We start from the raw sequence: 23,087 nt of genomic DNA on the forward strand, positions 1-23,087 counted from the left end.
TGGCAATTATGTGTCCTATTCAGCAGCGTTGGGGTCAGGGGGGTCATGTAGATTATGAGGGGTAGAAGATATGATGACCTACGGAGCATCGAGAGGACTGAGCTGTAAAGAGCTAATGAGCCTTAAAGCGAACCTGAGCTGAAAATGAAAAGTCACAATAACCACACACAGGTCATACTTACTTCCTGTGTAGTCTACTCCTCAATCTCTTTCTCTTCTCCTGTGTCCTGTTAGTCCACTGTGATCAATGGAATTCTACATCATCCATTTTGAAAATGGTTGTTACACTATAACAGCTTCCTGGTCAGCACACAGTTACACTGTAATATCACCCACTTGAGCCATAGGAAAACATGAACATTACCTTGCACATCAGTTGTTTAAGTTATAACTGATATATAACTGACAGTAACTGACATATTTCAGTTCTGACAAGATCTTGTCAGAGCTGGAAGGAATCATTCAATCAGAAAAGCGACAGATGAGTGCTCCCAGCCTCAGCTTGTTACACTCACTCTGTCCACCTCTGATGGAGCAGAACTGGCTCTGCAGACTCCTCCAGCATTACTACAATACAGAGCACTTGGGAAGGGGTAGAGGTTGGGGGCTGGGCGCTGTACACAAGACCCTGCTGCACACTGAATAGGGACTGTCTACAAATATTTGTCTACAAAACTTTATGATTCCTTATCAGTGGCTGAGCAGATGCAGTCATTAGAACAATTGTATAGAGAATAGAAAGCTTTTTCTCTCCCTTCCCAGACTCCTCAAACGTCACTACAGTATACAACACTAGGCATGCTCGGAATTGCAATTTGCCGTTCCGCGGTAATTCCGCATCCCGCCGATCCGAAATTCCGTTTCCGTTTCATTCCGGAGCTGTTCCGCGGAATTCCGCCAATTTTTTTTTTTTAAATCTCTCATCCTCTCTCTCTCATCCTCTCTCTCTCATCCTCTCTCTCTCATCCTCTCTCTCTCATCCTCTCTCTCTCATCCTCTCTCTCTCATCCTCTTGTAGGGAATTGCAGTTTTTCAAAACAGCATATATACCTTTGCCAGGATTTGAACCCAGGTCTCAGTGTGCCCCCATGAATCACTAACATTTGCCTGTTCTTTTAAAACAGGGTGGGTAAAAAATTACATTACCTATCTATTCTAATCAACATAACTAATGTAACTTAATGACAGCATGTTTGTTTAGGCTGGAGTTCCCCTTTAAAAAGGGGTAAAAACTGTGAAACGTGAACTGGTTAAACCCCTTTTACTCTTTTTCTTATTCTGGGTGTAAGGCGTCCATATCAAGAGACATCCAAACTCACTGGTAACAGCGCCCCGGATTCAGTGTGAGCAGCCATATTTTTAGTGTCTCATCGGCCACCTGTTACAGATGCACATCTTGCGTCGCTCTGAGAGCTCGTGTCAGTTTCCGCGGCTGAGTCAGTCTCATCACTCCGGCCTTTATCGGATTTCCCCTTTGCAAATGTCAGGTTAGGATGTTTATGACTAATAAAACCCCAAACCTCAGTTTTGTTATTGCCTGATGCAGAATTAGCGAAGGTGTTTTCTTCTTCGGCCACAAGTTCCTGCAAAGACCTGTTTCACTTCTGAAGAGCTCAGCGCGATGGCTGTGTGTGTGCCTGCAACGCAAAGACGTCTAGCTTAACCACTTGAGGACCGCAGTGTTAAACCCCTCTAAAGACCAGGCCATGTTTTGAGAAATAGGCCACTGCGGCTTAGGCCAAGCTGCAGGACCGCACAACACAGCACATGAGTGATTCCCCCCCCCCCTTTTCTCCCCACCGACAGAGTTCTCTGTTGGTGGGGTCTGATCGCTCCCCATGTTTATTTATTTTTTTAATAAACATTTATTTATTTTAATATTTTTTACATTTTTTTTTTATTTTATACACCCCCCCCCCCTAGCAGCCAATCAGCGTGATCGGCTGTCATAGGCTTAGCCTATGACAACGGATCACTTCCATAGAAACAGAGGGGGCAGAGGTGTCATACGGCTGTCCCAAGCACAGCGCTGCCTTAGATCGCAGCACTGTACGAGGTAATTAGACAGCGGTTGCCGCTGGGAGACTGAAGGTGGAGCCTGTGAGCGATCTTCTGCAGTAGCTGGCCCCAGGACTTGACGCCAATTGGCGTTAGGCGGTCCTGGGGCTGCCGCCGTGGTCACGCCAATTGGCATGACGCGGTCTTTAGTTAGTTTAAGGGAGAGAGGAATATGGAGGCTGACCTGTTTATTATCTTTTAAATATTGCAGATTGCCTGGCTGTCCTGCTGATCCTCTATCCTCTATTACGTTGAGCCATAGACCCCGAACAAGCATGCAGTTCAGGTGCTCTGACAAATCTGACAAGATTAGCCCCATGCTTGTTTCAGGTGTGTGATATAAACCTTACTGACCAGAAAGATCAGCACAGCACAGCCAGGCAACTGGTATTGGGTAAAAGAAAATACATATGGCAGCTTCCGTAGGTCTCACACCTCGGGTTCCTTTTTAAAGAGAGCTAGTGTTACCCCCTGCCCATCGGAGGAGGCGTACACAGAAGCAGGAGGAATGCTTACATGGGATATATAGTATTCTTAGCACACCTACAGCCAATAAACCAGTCTATGCAGAAAGGTTCTGCAAACCACAAGGTGTTTATCAAAATCTTATTACTGCCTTTTTACTAGGTGCGTATAGAACTCCCAGACAATTCAAAAAGTCCCTTAAAGAGACACTGAAGCGGAAAAAAAATATGATATAGTGAATTGGTTGTGTACTATGAATAATTACTAGAAGATTAGCAGCAAAGAAAATATTCTCATACTTTTATTTTCAGGTATATAGTGTTTTTTCTAACATTGCATCATTCTCTAATATGTGCACATTACACAACACTCAGCATTCAAAATGAGTCTTTCAGAGCAGTCTGTGAAGTAATGACCTCTCCTCTAGCAGAAGAAAAGTAAATAGTCCAGGAACAGTTGAGATAATAAAAGTCAGATAACAGCCCTCTCCACGACTAACTAAAGGCTCATACACACATCAGACTATAGTCTTTGGAAAATGAAAGATCACAGACCAATCTTACCACCCTTCATGTAGTATGAGAGCCATACTCTACACAGTCTTTTCTATGGAGCTGAACTCCACATCAGAAAAAAAATCTTTGCAAGATGCTGCACACACAGATGCTGTACAGACACAAAAGATCAGTATCTGCAAAAGATCTGTTCCTGCCAAAAATCTATTCCTGCAAATTGCAATGATAGTCTATGAGATCTGCAGATCATCATACACACATGATTTAACTGACATTCATCTGCAGATCTGCAGATCTGAAAATCCATCCTGGTGGATCTGATCTGCAGATGAATGTCAGTGGGAGAAATGTGCATTTTATATGTATGTTTAGTGGTAGAAGGACTTTGAGTTCACACCGAAGCCATTGAGATGCAAGTTCTATAAATTGGTTATTCTTATATGAAAATAAGTGTTTGAATTGTTTTTTTTAAGGCTGATTTTACACCTGGCCCTTGTGTTTGCGGTACAATGCTCCGCCCTCATTGCATCACACCACAGCAAACTACATTCATATCATCCCCGTGGCAGAGTGCAATGGCAGAGTCATATGCATAGCACCGCCCACTTGCACACCTCGCGCTCGTCCTTTAACGCCCGTCGCGCAGTGACTTACTCATTGCTGAATGGCTTCCCCGTCGTATTTGCGTTGTTCTGCACATGCACGTCGCACTGCCATCGCCAACATATTTACATTATCTGTATCGCCCATAGACTTGCATGCATTTTGTCGCCTCTGTGCGCGGAAGTCTGGCGGTAACACTCTGTTGTCTTTGCGGCGGGTCGTCGGCTGATCAGAAACTTCTTGCGTAACGTGTCCCGGCGCTGTAAGTGCTCGTTCACACCTAGGGCATTTTGCGTTTTTTTTAAATCGCCAGCGATTTTCAAAATCGCCCTTAAAGCGCTTGTAAAATGATTCCCTATGAGAGAGTTCACATCTGAGTGGTTTGTTTCCGATCCGCTCACCAAAGCGCTGCCTGTGCCATTTTCTGAGCGTTTTTGCTAAATGGAAGGTACAGGTAAATCGCTTTAAAAAAGTGCTTAGTAAAGTGATTTCCCCAGCGGTTTTAAGAATAAATACAATGTATTTATTCTTTTCTGGGTCAAAGAGTTCACTTCCTGACTTGCATCAGGTAGTGAAAAAAACAAATCGCTCTGCAAAAGTGCTTAGAAAAGCGCTTTGTACAAAATAACAGCGCGCAGGTAAGCGCCGAGAGGAGAAAAACAAATGCCCCAAAATCGCTGCTGTCAGCTATTTCAATTTTAGATGTGAGCAAGGCCTTATGTAGTATAAGGCTTTGCTGGGACAAGTACACACTTGCCATAACGATCGTTTACAAGGAACGATAGTTACCAGACGAACAATATTGGAACGATTGGAATGCAACGATGGGATGCAGCGATCATTATACACATTTTAACGATCATTCTCACAGAAAAGAACGATCAGAGGAAAATGTTGCGTACATATTTATATAAAATAAAAAAAAAACAAACATGGGGTTACAATAGATACAAATATATGAAAGTTAACTTGAAAACAAAGTTTATTTGAAATTGTTAATGTAACAATCTTCACAGGCCGATCTACACAGGAAGTACGGAAGCTGGCAGAATCCAACACAGGCGCATTGGCCCTTGTACACTCTAAAGCTTTGTAACGATTGTCGTTTAATACGATCCGTCCTGTTGGATTTTCTCATCGTTCCGATATCGTTCGTTCGTCGTTGTACTTAATGATCGTTTGGTAAAGTTCTTTACCCGATTGTCGGCAGACCGATTGTTAAGCTGCTGTTTAAACCCTTGTCGCAAGTGTGTATGTAGCATTAGTGTACTACTCTCATTGCTGTTGCGTTATCCTGCATGCAGAGAGGGTAACACAACGCAAAGAGAGCTTCCTAGTGTAAAAGGGGTGTAAAGAAAATAAATTATCTTTACATTAAAAAATCTATACATAAAATTTGCCCAATCTTTTAACTTTTTTTCCCTGTGTGTTTTGTCAGTTGCTGGTTACAATGTTACGCTCAGCATACCTTGGCGGATATAAATAGGTCGGGGGTCACAGAGGTGGTGGCGTGGCCTGCTGGGTGGAATTTGCTTTGGCAGGTTAGGAAGAGGGGGTCAGGTAGCGAGGTCACCCACCTTTGACCCCAATCCTTGCATTTCCTGCCCCCCTCCCCCCACCAGGCATGAGGCATCCTCATGTCCTCTGCCTGCCACAGTCCTGTTTGCTGATAAATCAGATGAAAGTTCACAGAGCGGAGCCCTGGCCTTCTTATTGTCTGCAGGATGCAAATACTTACATCCCATTACCCGCCTCACTGAGCTCAGAAAGGCCCTAATAAGGCCCAACGCCTGGGATCCCTGCTGCAGTGCAGGCCTCATATAGTGTGTATAGTAGAGCCAGAGTCATGGCATGGGGGGGGCCTGTCAAACTCAATCACCTACCAAGTTACAAAGGAAAGAGGCCCCCAAATAGGATAAAACACATTAAAACCAAATAAAATAAAAAAACAAAATTAGGTGGCTTACCTCAATGAAGACAAATTCATGTATAAGATTAATTTTTATCACTTTAAAGCACTGGCAACACGTTTCATCTGTACATCCCGCTTCCACAGGCCAAATAAAAGTGCTAAAAGATGCTAGTAGATTAGGGCGCCTCTAGAGGTGATTTTATTTGGTTTTAATGTATCGTATTTTATCCTATTTGGGCGCCTCTTTCCTTTGTACTTTGTGCCATTAGCCGGTGGCATAGGGGCAGCATGGTAGCGTAGTGGTTCGCGCTCTTGCCTTGCAGCGCTGGGTCCCCGGTTCGAATCCCAGCCAGGTCAACATCTGCAAGGAGTTTGTATGTTCTCCGCGTGATGAAACCTGATGTCCTATAGCGGTACTGCAGGCTGTCAGTGCGCGGCGCCCATGGAGGAGTCTGATGTCCTGTAGCGGTACTGCAGGCTGTCACCACCGCGTGATGACACCTGGTGTCCTGTAGCGGTACTGCAGGCTGTCAGTGTGCGGCGCCCATGGAGGAGTCTGCTTTCCGGGCTCTCTTCGCCTGTGTGTTCTCCTGGTCCCTGCTTCCTCCTGGATGAGCGGCTGGTCACTAGTAAGTAGGCAGAGCTACTTGTGACCTGTGGCTGTGTGACTGTCCCTGAAGAGTAAGGGTTCTCAGGTCCACGGAGGAGGGGGGGAAGGGGGCACAATTTTTACACTCTCGCCCCGGGTACGATTTAGCCTAGAATCTGCCCTGGGGAACATCTCCAGCTCTGACTGGAAACCCGAGTGGAGTCGGGGTCATACATCTCCACCTGCTTACAGTGGTCAGTTGCCCCTTTTGCAACCCACTTTTGTAAGTATTATTTACCTACCATCTACATTTATTCTCCATGTTATTTGTTCATGTTGTTTGATCCTCAATCAGCCTGCAGGTCCTCATCTTTACTACTGGCAGACATGAAAAAGCTAGACAGCACCAATTGCCATCATTTATAACCACACCCCCTAACAATGCGATAGGCTAAAAGGATTGGTTTAATTATAGACATACATATGCACAGATGAGCACAGAGGGAGATACTGCTTGCTTGGCAGTTGGAAACAGCTGTTATATTCCACAATGCAATGAGGTTCACAGACAGGAAACTGTCAGGGGCAGGCCATGGTCATGACATCACACTGTGGGAGGGGTTTCACCACAATATCAGCCATACACCCCCCCCTGATGATCTATTTGAGAAAAGGAATAGATTTCTCATGGGAAAGGGGGTATCAGCTACTGATTGGGATGAAGTTAAATCCTTGGTTACAATTCCTCTTTATGTATATTTTATATTTAAAGAGACTCTGTAACAAAATGTTGAGCCTTATTTCTTCTGTCCTATAAGTTCCTATTACTGTTCTAATGTGGCCTGTCTTACTGCAGCCTTTCCTAGTTGCACTGTCTCTGTAATAAATCGTATCTCCTTTCCTCTGTCGTGTCTGTCGGGCTGAGGCTGGAAAGTGTGGAATGTGTAGCACTGCTTGTCATTGGCAGAAGCTGTACACACCCCCTCCAAGCTCTTCATGAGTCACACAGTAAGCTAGTTCTCAGCCTATGATACTGTGGTTAGAAGCCAGTCATTTGTTTGTAAACACTGCCTAAAACTGTCAATTACAAGCCAGGATTGCAGCAGGGAGTGGCAGAAGTAGCACAGAGGGGCACAGGAGAACATAAGGAATAGAATGGTATGCTTTTTATTGTAAGAATATTAGAGTACAGCTTTAACATTTAAGCCTCTATTGCATGCAGCATACAGTATGACCCTACTCCATTGCAGCACTCGAATCCTGCTCACATTTATATACAGTACGCCCTCTGTCCTTCTCCTTAGAACAGCACCAGTGGCTGCAGAGCAGCGAGTCAGTACATCGCTTGTCCCCAGAGTGATCGCTACAGGTGACAGTAATTTAGCTTGTGAAGAGAATGAGAGCACATAGAGCCCGCATCAGTGCATTTCACTGTACATTCCAAAGTTTACAGCATCTATAAAGTACAGTAGCTATCTCCACCATGTGACTGTCTCATATTTAACCTCTGACCTCCCCAATTGTTTCTATTGTTATAAACGATCAGGTTACGGCTCAGTATGGGTTAATAATTAACCCGCATAAAAGATAATCAATAACTGCAGACTGTTGTGATGTGTGGCGATATCTATCTATACAGAATTATTCCCATCCTTGTGACCAGATAATGCGTCTCTCACGTGCGCTTGGCGCTCAGCGATGGGGTGGGGCCGCTTCATGTTTATCTTGATGAAAAAAAGTTTCAACAAACTTCTGAACGCCATATCTGTCACTCCATCTATAAAGCGGATATTTCTAGTGAGTGTTCTCACTGACAATAGTAAAGCACAAGGCTTCTGTAGTTAAAAGGTAACATTCCTTAAAAACAAACAACAGCATTGACACCTTCTGCAGCACTATACAGAGTACATAGTCATGTCACTGACTGTCCTCAGAGGAGCTCGCACTTTAATCCTACCATAGCCATAGTGTAATATCCTACCATATTATTATTATGTATTTATATAGCACTGACATCTCCTGCAGCACTTTATAGACTACATAGTCATGTCACTGACTGTCCTCAGTGGAGCTCACACTCTAATCCTACCATAGTCATAATCTAATCTCCTACCATATTATTATTATGTATTTATAGAGCACTGACATCTTCTGCAGCACTGTACAGAGTACATAGTCATGTCACTGACTGTCCTCAGAGGAGCTCACAATCTAATCCTACCATAGTCATAGTCTAATGTCCTACCATATTATTATTATGTATTTATATAGCACTGACATCTCCTGCAGCACATTACAGAGTACATAGTCATGTCACTAACTGTCCTCAGAGGAGCTCACACTCTAATCCTACCATAGTCATAGCCTAATGTCCTACCATATTATTATTATGTATTTATATAGCACTGACATCTCCTGCAGCACTTTATAGACTACATAGTCATGTCACTGACTGTCCTCAGTGGAGCTCACACTCTAATCCTACCATAGTCATAGTGTAATGCCCTACCATATTATTATTATGTATTTATATATCACTGACATCTTCTGCAGCACTGTACAGAGTACATAGTCATGTCACTGACTGTCCTCAGAGGAGCTCACACTCTAATCCTACCATAGTCATAGTCTAATGTCCTACCATATTATTATTATGTATTTATATAGCACTGACATCTCCTGCAGCACTGTACAGAGTACATAGTCATGTCACTGACTGTCCTCAGAGGAGCTCACACTCTAATCCTACCATATTATTATTATGTATTTATATAGCACTGACATCTCCTGCAGCACTGTACAGAGTACATAGCCACGTCCCTGACTGTCCTCAGAGGAGCTCACACTCTAATCCTACCATAGTCATAGTGTAATGTCCTACCATATTATTATTATGTATTTATATAGCACTGACATCTCCTGCAGCACATTACAGAGTACATAGTCATGTCACTGACTGTCCTCAGAGGGGCTCACAGTCTAATCCCACCATAGTCATAGTGTAATGCCCTACCATATTATTATTATGTATTTATATATCACTGACATCTTCTGCAGCACTGTACAGAGTACATAGTCATGTCACTGACTGTCCTCAGAGGAGCTCACACTCTAATCCTACCATAGTCATATGAGCATGGAAGTCAGTTGTGCCAGCAGTTTTGTGCTCCTAGACTCCAGCTGATTGCCATTGGGTGGGCAGGGAAGCAGGCCACGCCCCGCTCTTTTATAGCAAGCTGCTGTATTGGCCGGTGTAGACAGGCAGGGCAGTGCTGCACTCACATCACTATCCCTGCTGTCTGACAATAGATCAGCATTGAAGAGATATTTCTCTCCCTTTCAGTTCCCAGAATGAGTAACTCGCCATGGCGTGGCCTGATTTACGTTGTAGTAATTGTGGCGTTTGTGGGATGGTTGTTGCTGTGCCTGGCATTATAGATCAATGCCCTATTGTTGTCTCCATGGAGTGATAATATTGTGACCGGCAGGTAGAGGGAAGTGTTATATCTTGTTTATTATCATTTTATTCTTCCAAATAATTAACATGTTATCAGTTCCCCAGTTCAGGTATCACTTCCTCATCTCTCTTCATAGACCTCAGACTGCAGCCTTTGTTTAAGTCCTTTTCATCCTTTTGATATAAGATAATTGGGAGGGATCCTAGTGATAAAGCGGACCTGAACTCAGAACTTCCTTTCTGCTCTCAAAGATAAGCAACAGCATAATAGCCTTTAAAGAAAAACATTTCTCTGTTACAGCTGATAGAAATCCTTCAATACATCTGCAGTGTATCTACTTCCTGCTTTCATGGAAGCAAACAGATTTTTAACATCCTGTGTTTACAAATTAGCTGCTCTGTTGAGACAGCCAGCTGACACAATTGAGAGACCAAGTTACAACTTGTGATTAGTCAGAGATGATGGGGAATTAGACAGGCTAAACTCTATAAATACATACAGGGTGCATTTCTCTGTGTTTTCCTTCTGTCCTGTGCAAGAGGACAGGTCCTCTTTAAGAAAGCTGGGAAAAGCCACATGTGTGATCAGCTGCATGGAAAATCCAGGGCGATACAGATAAGACACGGTCCCAAAGCACACCTTATACTGGGTGTACATAGTTTGGACATAACAACAGTGAAGCAATACAAGAGAAGGGGCTGCCCATTTATTTAGGCTTAGGCAAACCAGGCAGATGCCTAGGGTCACAGCAGCAGGAGGGGGCCCCACAGAGCTATACTCATCACACTGTGCTTTGTGGAATTCTTAAGGGGCTCATACACTCAGCCGATTTTCTGGTCGACCGATCGATCCCGATCGATAGATCGATTGCAAATCGGTTGGCCAATCGACCGATCGATGGCCGATTTCGATCGATTTCGATGGATTTCCATCGAACTGGCAGGGTGGAAAATTTAGGTCGATCTGATGAGATTGCTTATCAGTTTGCATTGGCCTTAATGGAAATCTGATGGCAAAAAAATGCCATCAGATCGAATTTCAATAGATTTCAAACTGAAATCTATTGGAATTCTATCCTGGTAAAAAATGTTCTAAAAACGCATCAGATAGATCATCAGATGCATTTCTTATCTATCTGCTGCCAATCTGACGAGTGTATGGGCACCTTAATACCCCCAACTGCTGGTTTCTTCAAAGTGTACCAGAGATGAAGTAATGTGCAGTATTTATTCCTACCTGGGGCTTCCTCCAGCCTCATGTTGTACTCCGGGGATTCCCTCGCCATTTTCCAGGGTGGCTCTGTTCTGCTTCAATCTTTGCCGGTAATTGGGTCATTGGGTCTTCATCCCAATCAGTGGCTGATACCCCCTTTCCCACGAGAAATCATTTTCTTTTCTCCAATAGATCATCGGGGGGAGGAAGGAGACCCCCCCTCTGTAGGGCTGACATTGTGGTGAAACCCCTCCCACAGTGTGATGTCAGTGCCATGGCCCTGACAGTTTCCTATCTGTGAGCCTTTTTGCATTGTGGGAAATAACATATTTTTCCAACTGCCAAGCAAGCAGTATCTCCCTCTGTGCACAGAACTCTCAGTAAGGCCTGGGACCAACTTCAAAGTGCTATTGCAATCGCTTTGTGATAGCGCTTTGCAAGCGATTTTGGAAGTAATTTCCCTGCTCCTATACAATCCATTAGAATGGAAACACTCCCAAAATGCTGCATGTCCTGCGATTGCAATCACAATCACGCCAGTGGAATCTGTCCCTTCCATTTACACTGGCAGAGCGTTTAGGCAAATCGCTAGCGGTTGAAAGCAATTCCTAAATGCTCAAAAAACGCTCTAGTGGGTAACAGCCCTAACAAACATTCTGTACAGATCACCTGCCAGCAGTAAAAATGTCACCACCAGTGATAAATGTCAGAATGTAAATCAGGGAGAGGAAAGATTTTACAATGGGCAAACACTGACTAAATCATTTATACATAATGATTGTAAAAATGAAGCACTTTTGTTATTACATTATTTTCGCTGAAGTTCCTCTCTAAACTTCAGACACAGATCCGCTCGTAGTAGGTGATGGTTTCGGTGAGCAGAGCGCTGACATTCTTTTTTAAGCCGGGCTAATGTAGCTAAATCTCCTGCTGCGAATCAGTTGTACCTGTGACTTGAAGCAACCCAGTTGAAGGAGTTAACCGCAGGCTCTATCAGCAAGTCCAGCAGCCGAGAGGTTAACAGCGCAACGTTGGTCAACGGGCGGCAGCGATATCGTAACTTCCCCAAAAAAGGGGACCTGCGGCAGATAGACGAGTTCCTCCCCCTCCCCCCCCCCCCCCGCTGCCTGTCCGCCTGATAATCGCACGGAGGCCAGAGAAGTGTCAGTATGTGCTGAAATATTCCTGCGTTCCATGCAGGGCGCCCAGTCTGCTTTTCACACGCAGATGATTATGGGCTTCGGGGGGCTGGTCACACTCAGGTGCGCAAATCTGCATCCGCCTGCGATTCACAACGTAGCCTCATGCAGGAGCAGCGCCAAGACTGCGTGTTTCCATCATATTGGTTGCACAGCAATGAGGGGGTGGGGGGGGGGGGGGCAGGAGATCCGCTACCTGACACATTCCGGGGCGTTGCTGCATCCCGTCAATGATGTACTGATCATTTCTCCATCCCAGAACTCAGAACTTCCTCTCTGCTATAAAAGATAAGCAACAGCATAATAAGCTTTAAAGAAAAAAAAAACATTTCATTGTTACAGCTGATACAAATCCTGCAATACCTCTGCAGTGTCTACTTCCTGCAGAAAAGCAGACATGTTGTTCACATCCTTTGCTTTCAAATGAGCTTTATCTGCCATGGCAGTCAGGTGACCTGGGGAGAGATCAAATTACAACATGTGCTTAGATATAGATAAGGGTGAATTAGACAGGCTAAACTCTCTAAATACATACAGGGGGCATTTCTGTCTGTTTACCTTCTGTCCTGTGCAAGATTTCAGGTCCACATTAAAGGGAACCTTAAAGGGGAACTGAAGAGAGAGGTATATGGAGGCTGTCATGTTTATTTCCTTTTAGACAATACCAGTTGCCTGGCAGCCCTGCTGATCCTCTGCCTCTAATACTATTAGCCATAGCCCCTAAACAAGCATGCAGCAGATCAGGTGTTTCAGTGGTTCAGACTTATAAGTCTGATCTGACAAGACTAGCTGCATGCTTGTTTCTGGTTTTAATCAGATACTACTGCAGATAAATAGACCAGCAGGGCTGCCAGGCAACTGGTATTGATTAAAAGGAAATAAACATGACAGCCTCCGTATACCTCTCTCTTCAGTTCCCCTTTAACTGTGAGGATATGGATGTTTTCTTTTTAAACAATACCAGTTACCTGGCAGCCCTGTTGATCTTTTTGGCTGCAGTAGTGGCTGAATCACACACCTGAAAGAAGCATGCAGCTAATCCAGCCTGACTTCAGTCTGAGCCCCTGATCTGCTGCATGCTTGTTGAGGGGCTGTGGCTGAAAGTATTAGAGGCAGAGGATCAGCTGGAGAGTCAGGCAACTGGTATTATTTTAAATGGAAAAATCCACATTCTTCTCAGTTTAGGTTGGTAGCCATACACTGAGCAATTTTATAGCCCAACGAGACGTTCCATCAGTCTAATTGATTGTATTGTAAATTGAATTGGATATGATCGTAATTCCAATGAATTATGATTGAAACACTGAAGCACAGTGTTGATCGCCAGTGATCAACAAATGTATCGCAATCGCCCCGGGTGTGATTCAGCCCTTAGGAAAGTCAGTCATATGCTATTACCATAATTCCGGATTGAAATTTAAAGTGAACCTCCAGACTAAAAATCTACTCAGCAGCACTGAAAAGGCCTGGTGGTTCTTTAACAGTTTCACAGCATCAGAACTTTGTTTTTCTTACCCAAGCCTCAGTTTTAGCTGCACAGAAGCTAAGCTCCGCCCCATCAAAGAAAACTGCCCGGGCATTTTTCCCCTGATGCTGTGCAAAGCATGATGGGATTTCTGATGTTGTTCTCATTGCCTAGCCTGCACAGCTGGGAGGTGTGATCAGAACAGTTGGAACTGTGTCTCATGCACCCTGTCACCTCCTTTCAACCAAAAAGATGGCTGCTGAAATCACAAACATTTGCCTGTTCTTTTAAATGAGGGTGGGTAAGAGATTATATTACCTATCTATTTTAATTAACAAAACTAATGTAATTTAATGACAGTATGTTTGTTCAGGCTGGAGTTCCCCTTTAAGGTAAATTGTGTGCAGTTTACAAATGGGACAATCGCAATCTACAGGAAGAACATTTCAATGGCCCAATTCGAAACTGTGTGTGATTTGTATGAAATTTGCAAGCAAAAATTCTTGGCGTCTGATTTGACATCTCTGCTTGCTATCAATACCAGTAACAAAATTGTTCTTGGGTGTTTTTTGTTTTTTGTTTTCTTTCTTTCTTTTTTTCTTCTGAAAGAATATAACCCTTTTCTGAATCTCTAGAAATGTTACTAAACCATTAAAAGACCACTCCAGCATAAAAAACAAGCAGTTAAATATTTGACAAAACTGACAAGTTTTGGACTAGTCCTTCTCCGCATGGAGCATTCTCAGGGTTTTCTTTGCTTTCAAGAGCATTTCCTGAACGGCAGTTGCTAAGTCCAACTGACAAAATAGTGCGCACGTGAGTAGGGGGGCTGGATGGTATCTGACTACTTTAGCAGTTAAGCTGCCATTTAAGAAATGCTTTTGAAAACAAAAAGCCCAGAGAATTCCCCATTGGGAGATGGACTAGTCAAAAACCTGTCGGATCTGTCAGAGTTTAACTGCTTTCTTTTTTTGCTGGAGTGTCCCTGTAACAACTGCCCCCCACGTGTGCTGATAATGTTTGTTTTTCTTGCAGTGTTGGTGAACCTGCGGCCGCTGGACCCTTCTCGCCGCCCGCCCCAGGACAGACTGCGTCCCGCTTTCCCCTTGTCGCCCGCATGACTGGGAGTCAGACACTTCTGCCATATTTCACGGAGCAGCTCAACAAGATGGGCTCGTTCAAGCGCCCCAGACCGCGGTTCATGAGCTCCCCGGCTCTGAGCGACCTTCCGCGGTTCTACGCCAGCCGCCAAGTCGTGCAGCTGAACTCCAGCGCCATGTGGAACAGGTAGAGTGCTGCCGTTATGCTTGATCACATTTTGGGGTTGAAGGGAATCTGAAATGAAAACAAACATGATATAATGATTTGTATGTGTAGTACAGCTAAGAAATAAAGCATTAGGAGCAGAGATATGAGTCTCATATTGTTTCCAGTACAGGAAGAGTTAAGAATCTTCAGTTGTTATCTATGCAAAAGAGCTTCACTGAACTCTCCGACTTTCAGGGCTGGAACCCAATAGAGCGATATTTTGAGCGTTTAGGGAGCGTGATAAATCGCTAGCGATTTCCCTAAACGCTCTGCCAATGTAAATGGAAGGTGCAAATTCCACAGAAGCGATTGCGATTAGCAAAATCGCAAATGCAGGACATGCAGCATTTTGTTAGCATTTGCACTTCAATGTAAAGTATATAATTGCTGGCGTAATCGCTCATCAAAACCTGCACGGAGCGATTTTGCTAGCGTTTTGAAGTTACTGCACACTGTAAGAAAATTAAAATTAATTGAAAGGACCAATCAGACTTTAAGACGCTAATCGCTACACGACCGCTGGCAAATTGATACACTTTTTTAAATCGCTCCCTAAAACGCTCATGAAATCGCTTACAAACTAATCATACAAAACGCTAGCGGTTGCGATTAGTGATAGCGTTTTGTAGTGGGTTCCAGGCCCCAAAGTCGCAGAGAACTCTATCTTCTGAAGCTTGTTATCTCAGCTGTCTGTCACTATTTGTTTTTTTTCTGCAGAGGAAAGTTCAAAATGTCATTAGCCTGCTCTGTGAGATAATTTAGAATGCCGAGTTTAGTGTGTAAACTGCAAATATTTGAGAATGAGGCAATGCTATTAAAAAAAACTATATAACTGAAAATAAAAATGATACTATTTTCTTTGTTTCTAACGTTCTAGTAATTATCCGTACTACACAACCGATTCATTATATCATCATTTTCTTTTTGCTTCAGTGTCTCTTTAGGCTACTTACACACCAAGACGTTGCGTTTTAGGGGACGTTATGGTCGCATAATGTGCCCCTAACGCAACTTATAGTGGTGTTGAAGTTGGACGTCAGATTGAGCTGCGTTATGCAGCTCTCAAAGCAGCCGCTCCAGGTTAGTCATAGGAAGTCCGTATCTTTTTAAGGATTCGGATCATTTGAATCAGATTATTGAAAAGATCCGGATCTTTGAACCGAATCATTTGAATCATTTTACTAGGGAAGCAGACTGGGTGAAATGACCAGCAGGACAGGACTTTCCCTGCACTGTACATTCTGTATGTTCCTGTTTCTTCCAGACAGACATCCACTGTGAACCGAATCTTTCATTGTGATGATCCGGATGATTCGACTCACAAAAAAGATCCGGATCAAATGAACGATTCGTTCATGATCCGGACAACACTACAGGCCTACCACGAGTCTCTGCAGTGCAGTGAATATTAATTAGCCATGTGGCTGCTGCGGAGGAGGAGGGAAGACCTCCTCCTCCAACATTACTGAGCATGTGCAAACAGTCTAACGCGGCTTAGCCCAGTATAACGTACAGCATGCAGCACTTTGTATAAACGTGCTGCGTTACTATATAACGCAACGTGTGCACTGTGAACAGCACAATTGATTTTACAGTGCTGTGAGTTAGGCTGCGTTACTGGCTGCTGTAACGTGGGACTTTAACGTCCCACACTGTGAAACCAGCCTTAAAGGTGCCCATTAATGATACAATCTCCCAAAGCGATTGACCACCTGATTTGACCCCTGCGATCAATCATAGTTACAAAGTTAGTTTGGTTGAAAAAAAGACATCTGTCCATCAAGTTTAACCAGAAAAAACAAACATATGCATATTTTGGTGCTGGGATTGGATATCCTATCCATATGACTGCAATCAAGTAGAATAATATTTATGAAGAATTAAATCATTAATGCTATTCCTAAAAAAAAAAAACCCTTGTGGACTGTTTTGTATATATTTAAGCGTAAAGCGGGGTGGAACCGATCTGACACTTTTTTATCTGTCATTGATAACATAAAACAGATATTCCATTGACTACTTCCCTTCTATACACTGTTTATATTTACTTATCATCCATTTGTAAAGTGGCTTGAAACTCCATAATAACTGAAATAAAATCACCCAATTAGAAATTACTTATTTAAATTAATCATCCCTTTGTTTTTAGTGTTCACTGTAAAAGTTAGGAGAAATGTGATATACAAAAAGAAAAGAAAATTAGGTCTGTTGGTTTCCATCTTTACTGTTTCTCTGTGATGCCAAAATTGACATCACTTTTGCTCTCTCTTTTTTTTTCTCTTCCTTAACTCAGCTTCCTCCCTACTGCCACAGCAACCATCACCTAGACAGCACAGACTTATATCACTGCAAAAACTCTTCAAAGGGAGGGGTTTCAATTACCTTCTGGTCATAGTGCCCTTATCTTATCTGAAATAGGAAGTTTTCTGTTACTTGCATGCTGAGATAAGCTTGACAACTTGTAGCTAAAAAACAAACAAACAAACAAAAAAACATTCCCGCTGGCACTGCACAGTTCCTGCAGTTAAGTAAAGGCACCCAAACCAGGTAAAAATATAAAGAAAAAGGGGGACATATAGGGACTTATTTAAAAAAAAAAAAAGAGGGGTTACATATATTTTTGGGGCACCCCCTTTTTTGGGCATTTTTTTTGTTTTCGAATATTACAACCCCCTTTAAGCATTTGTAATATCCAGGCATCCAGACGTGTTTTTTTTCCCTATATATCTCTGGGCGGCGGCTGAGAAAACGCTTACATAACCTGTCAGATTGATAACGTTGTTGTTCAGCTGTTTGGGGACAGATGTGACATACTGAAATTTTAGTGGTTTTCTTTTCTCAGTGTGCAGAGCGCTGTCATCAACGTCTTCAAAGGAGGGGGCCTGCAAGCCAACGAACTCTACACCCTGAACGAGAATGTGAGGTAGGTGGTGGTGGAGATGGGCGCAGCTGCTGGAAGTGTGGTCAGAGCTGGGAAACGCGACCTCTACGTTACACCTGCATGCTGATCTTCTGCTTCTTCTGACATCCGCGTGCCACTCTCTCCCTGGTCACATGACCTGGCTTCTTCCATAAAGGAACCTTCCAGAAACCGACAGTGGGCCAGGCTTTGCATGAAAATCACATGATCAGAATCATCTAATTATGATTGCATGAAATTTCACGTACATTTTTGAAATTATGCCCATATGTAATTACGATTTGCCAATTCAATTGATTTCGTGTAATCCATTCAAAATAATAATTTTTGCATAATTTCATGCTGACTTAAAGCTCCCATACATGCTATTGTCACCAAAATTGCTACGTGTGTTAAAGCGGATCCGAGGTTAAAAACTAACTTTAACAAGTAACTTGTCTATATATCTTATCTAAAGTTTAGATTGTTTGCACAGCAAATCTAGCTGCAAACAGCTTCAACTGTATATGCTTATTTCTTTCTGTGATACGACAGCAGCCATGTTCTGCTTGTCACATTACATACAGGCAAGCTGATAGCATCTCCAGCCCTCAGCTCAATCCCCTCTCTTCCTCCCCCCTCCCCTCTGCCTCTGAAATCTATGGCTAGTAACACCTCCTCCTCCTGCCCAGACTGAGCTCCCATAAGCCCTTGCTACATTGCTCTGAGAGTGCCAAGGCACAAAAGGAGCTGTGGGAGAGGCGTGTTTAGTTTATAGGGAATTTGAGTATTAAAAAAAAAAAGTATTTGGCTTGAAGAATGCCCTATAAAATATATAAAAGGAACACAACTATGCAATGAGTAAAATTAAAAATTTCAGATCCACTAGAATAGTAGGTACAAGTCAAAAAGAAAAGAATTGTTCAAAAAGACCTTGTAGTTTTTGAGAAAATGGTTTTAAAAATGCACAGAAAAAATGTTTTTTAAACTGTGATTTTTTTTTTGAGTTTAAAAACTATTTTTCTTTAGCATTTTTAAAATCGATTTTCTCAAAAGCTATAAGGTCTTGAACAATTCTTTTTTTTTTTATGTGAAATTATGTAAAATAACAGTTCCTGTTTACAATTACAGACAAAATGAAATATGATTTTGCATTATGATTTCGCATAATACTTGAGAATTTCAGTGCGAAATGCTAAATTTGTGCTCATCACACGTAATTTCTAATGAAGTTGTCCATACATTGCTCAATATGTGCCCGATTCGGTCATAATGATCCAATCTGGCAGAGATCGATGTGCAATGTGGCCACACGATTTTGGTCATCGATTTCTGATCTGGCCTGTTCGAAATATCAAGCTGGAGAGGGCTTGGTCGGGTGCGCTACAGTCAGCGCTTGATTTTTTGACAACCTACGCTACGGACTCTGGCCAGTCTCCTCCCATGTAAAATATGTACCCCCCGGGCCAGAGATGAGTGTCCCAGGCTCACTTGTCGACGCTAATGGCGTGTGATAATCGCAAACGCAACGAAAACCCCTGGCAGCTGCGCTCCCTATTGCTCACAGGCAGAGCCTTTTGTTCCTCAAGGTGACTCCATTATGCTGGGAATACACCATATGTTTTTTCGGTTCGATAGATAATTTCCAACATGTCCGATCTTATTTTCGATTGTTTTTCTGATCGATTTCTTATAGAAGTGAATGGATAGATAAGAAAAGATAAAAGAATCGAGAGAGAAAGCAAGCGGAGAAACAAATCGAAAATCGATCAGATGGAAAATCGACCGAGGAAAACGCATCGTGTATTCCCAGCCGAAGGGTTGTATATTTTTAGCATCTGAGCAACTTTCACCTCCCATTCATTTTCCAATAACTTTATCACTACTTATCACAATGAATTGATCTATATCTTGTTTTTTACGCCACCAATTAGGCTTTCTTTGGGCGATACATTTTGCTAAGAATTATTTTATTCTAAATCCATTTTAACAGGAATATTAAGAAAGAAATGGAAAAAATCATTATTTCTCAGTTTTTGGCCATTCTAGTTTGAAATTAATACATGCTACGGTAATTAAAACCCATGTATTTTATTTGTCCATTTGTCCCGGTTATTACACCATTTAAATTATGTCCCTATCACAATGTATGGTGCAAATATTTTATTTGTAAATAAACGTGCATTTTTTCAATTTGCGTCCATCACTATTTACAAGGCCATAATTAAAAAAATTATATTAATATACTCCTTTGACATGCATATTTAACCACCCTGGCGTTCTATTGATTGTGCCAGGGTGGCTGCGCAGCACTTTAAAAAAAAATTTTTTAAAAAAAACTGCCCGCGCTTTAAAAATAACAAAAACGCCTGCAGTGGGAACAAGCCCTCAGGGAGTGTCTTTATAAAGAATAAAAGCCTTGCTGAGAATCCCCGATGGACTAGCCCAAAACCTGTCTGTAATGTCAGATTTCTACTACCTACTGTAAGCGACAGCAACATAGGAGAGAAGTAATTTATGGCTCATTTTACTCTGGAAGAAACGTACTTTTTATTTGTATGTGTTTTACATTTTAAGATTTTTGCGACAGTTCCTCTTTAAGTTTTCCCTTTCGCGCAGACGAGAGCGGGGTTCCCCTGTAAGTACAGAGCTTATGGCCGCACCATGGTTGTATGGTCTGGGCTATGTGCGCTGGCAATCCCCGCACAAATGGTGACACTTCACAATCTGTTCTATCATCTTACGGACGAGCGAGATTTCCATCATCTGACAGAGCGTGGAGGGAGAGCCCCCCGAGCGTAATGTTCCCGTCACCGCAACTCCCAGCCGACCTGTCAGCTCTCCGACGCTCGTTTCCGCCACACATCTCGACTTTTCCCCTTAAAGTGCACCTCATCCCAGATTTCAAGGGGATAATTACTAGCATCTGATTGACCATCGTGGTTGACGTACGAGTTGAAGGGTCTTCTTCCACTAATGAAATCGCAAACGCGGTGCAGTTGCAATTTTTTGCAGATTGTAACTTGCAGTGTCTGTTCAAGGACCACTATTGCAAAAAAGTGTATAATGGTCATTTAAAATGCATGAAAACTCATAAATAAAAAGTATGGTACATTTCTTCCAGAGTAAGATGAGCTGAAAATCACTTTTTTCCTATGTTGCTGTCACTTAAAGAGACTTAAAAAACTGTTTTTTACCTTTTATTTAGCTTAAAGGGATACTGTAGGGGGGGTCAGGGGGAAAATGAGCTGAACTTACCCGGGGCTTCTAATGGTCCCCCGCAGACATCCTGTGCCCACGCAGCCACTCACTGATGCTCAAGCCCCGCCTCCAGTTCACTTCTGGAATTTCTGACTTTAAAGGGAACCAGAGAGGAACGGGGGGGTGGAAAAAGAAAAAGATTTTATACATACCTGGGGCTTCTTCCAGCCCCATAAGCCTGAATCGCTCCCACGCCGCCGTCCTCAGCTTCCTGGATCCGCCGGTACCGGGCCCGTCACTTCCGGCGGACGCGGCCAATTGTCCGCATCACAGGGGCTCCCTCCATACATGTACGCATGCGGCTGCGCAGTTAGCGGCCACATGCGTATCAGTATGGGGAGAGCACCCTGTGATGCGGAGAATTGGCCGCGTCCGCCGGCCGACTTGCCGACTCGCGGCAATGCGGGGACCCGGTGGCGGCGGTTCCAGGCAGAGGAGGACTGCGGCGTGGGAGCGATCCGTGCGTATGGGGCTGGAGGAAGCCCCAGGTAGGTATATTGCATCCTCTCTGGTTCCCTTTAAAGTCAGAAAACCACTGCGCCTGCATTGCCGTGTCCTCGATCCCGCTGATGTCATCAAGAGCGCACAGCGCATGCCCAGTATGGTCTGTGCCTGCGCAGTACACTCCTGGTGACATCAGCGGGAGCGAGGACACGGCAACGCAGGCGCAGTGGTTTTCTGACTTTAAAGTCAGAAATTCCAGAAGTGAACCGGAGGCGGGGCCGGAGCATCGGTGAGTGGCTGCGCCAACACAGGATGTCTGCGGGGGACCATTAGAAGCCCCGGGTAAGTTCAGCTCATTTTCCCCCGACCCCCCCTACAGTATCCCTTTAAAGAGGAACTCCAGTGAAAATAATGTAATAAAAAAAGTGCTTCATTTTTACAATAATTATGTACAAATGTTTTAGTTAGTGTTTGCCCATCGTAAAATCTTTCCTCTCCCTGATTTACAATCTGACATTTATCACATGGTGACATTTTTACTGCTGGCGGGTGATGTAGCTGCTGCATGCTTTTTTGGCTGTTGGAAACAGCTGTAAACAGCTATTTCCCACAATGCAGCAAGGTTCACAGACAGGAAACTGCCACGAGTACCACGGTCCTCAGAGTTTCTTGTGGGAGGGGTTTCACCACAATATCAGTCATACAGAGCCCCCTGATGGTCTGTTTGTGAAAAGGAATAGATTTCTCATGTAAAAGGGGGTATCAGCTACTGATTGGGATAAAGTTCAATTTTAGGTCGGAGTTCTCTTTAAGCATGCTGGTTCCTGCTAAAACGCTGCTATCCCGCAGCAGAATGAGGGTTTTTTACCCCGCAAATCCTAGGGCAAAAATCCACTACTTTCCTGGTCGTGGATTTCACTGCCCAGGGAGGCAGAGCTTAGGGCTGTAGCTCTGCCTCCGTTCGTGTCAATCTGCCCACGGATCTCCGCCTCTCCCCGCCCCTCTCAGTGAAAGAAGACTGAGAGGGGCGGGGAGAGGTGGCGATCAGCGGGGATTGATGCAACGAGAGGCAGAGCTACAGCCCTAAGCCCTGCCTCAATCAGGAAGCGCTCCCCGTATTTGCCCCGGGGATTTGTGGGGTAAACAACCCTCGTTCGGCTGCGGGGATGTGGAGTTTTAGCAGTAACCAGCATGCTTAAGCTAAATAAAAGGTAAGAACTTGTTTTTAATACGGCTTCACTCTCTCGTAAACGTGCCCATATATCTAGCGATGTATGGACAGATTCGACTAAGAGACAAATCGAATTTGATAAGAGAGAGATCTGTCAGCTGCTTATACACCGCAAGCCAATTCTCGATTAAAGGGGGGTTTAGGCGTCAGGGATGGGGGTTTAGGGTTAGGTGTCAGGAAGGGGGGGGGTTAGGTGCCAGGAAGGAGGGTTTAGGGATAGGTGTTAGGAAGGGGGGTTTAGGGTTAGGTGTCAGGAAGGGGGGGTTTAGGGTTAGGCGTCAGGAAGGGGGGGTTTAGGGTTAGCTGTCAGGAAGGGGGGTTTTAGGGTTAGCTGTCAGGAAGGGGGTTTAGGGTTAGGTGTCAGGAAGGGGGGTTTAGGGTTAGGCGTCAGGAAGGGGGGGTTTAGGGTTAGGCGTCAGGAAGGGGGGCTTTAGGGTTAGGCGTCAGAAAGGGGGGTTTAGGGTTAGG

At 43.8% G+C, this 23,087-nt stretch overlaps 1 protein-coding gene across 2 annotated transcripts in view; it reads left to right on the plus strand.

Annotated features, from left to right (window-relative positions):
• Positions 1–23,087, plus strand: part of PRR5L (proline rich 5 like) — a 101,715-nt gene that overhangs the window by 15,165 nt on the left and 63,463 nt on the right. For both annotated transcript variants that reach the window (XM_068259503.1, XM_068259502.1), the window contains exons 2-3: positions 14,512–14,763; positions 17,627–17,707. In XM_068259503.1, coding sequence (XP_068115604.1) covers positions 14,594–14,763; positions 17,627–17,707 — 251 coding nt within the window. In that variant the 5' untranslated portion in view covers positions 14,512–14,593. The remainder of the gene's footprint in view (positions 1–14,511; positions 14,764–17,626; positions 17,708–23,087) is intronic.

Source organism: Hyperolius riggenbachi, chromosome 11, assembly GCF_040937935.1.
Source record: "Hyperolius riggenbachi isolate aHypRig1 chromosome 11, aHypRig1.pri, whole genome shotgun sequence".
NCBI lineage: Eukaryota > Metazoa > Chordata > Amphibia > Anura > Hyperoliidae > Hyperolius > Hyperolius riggenbachi.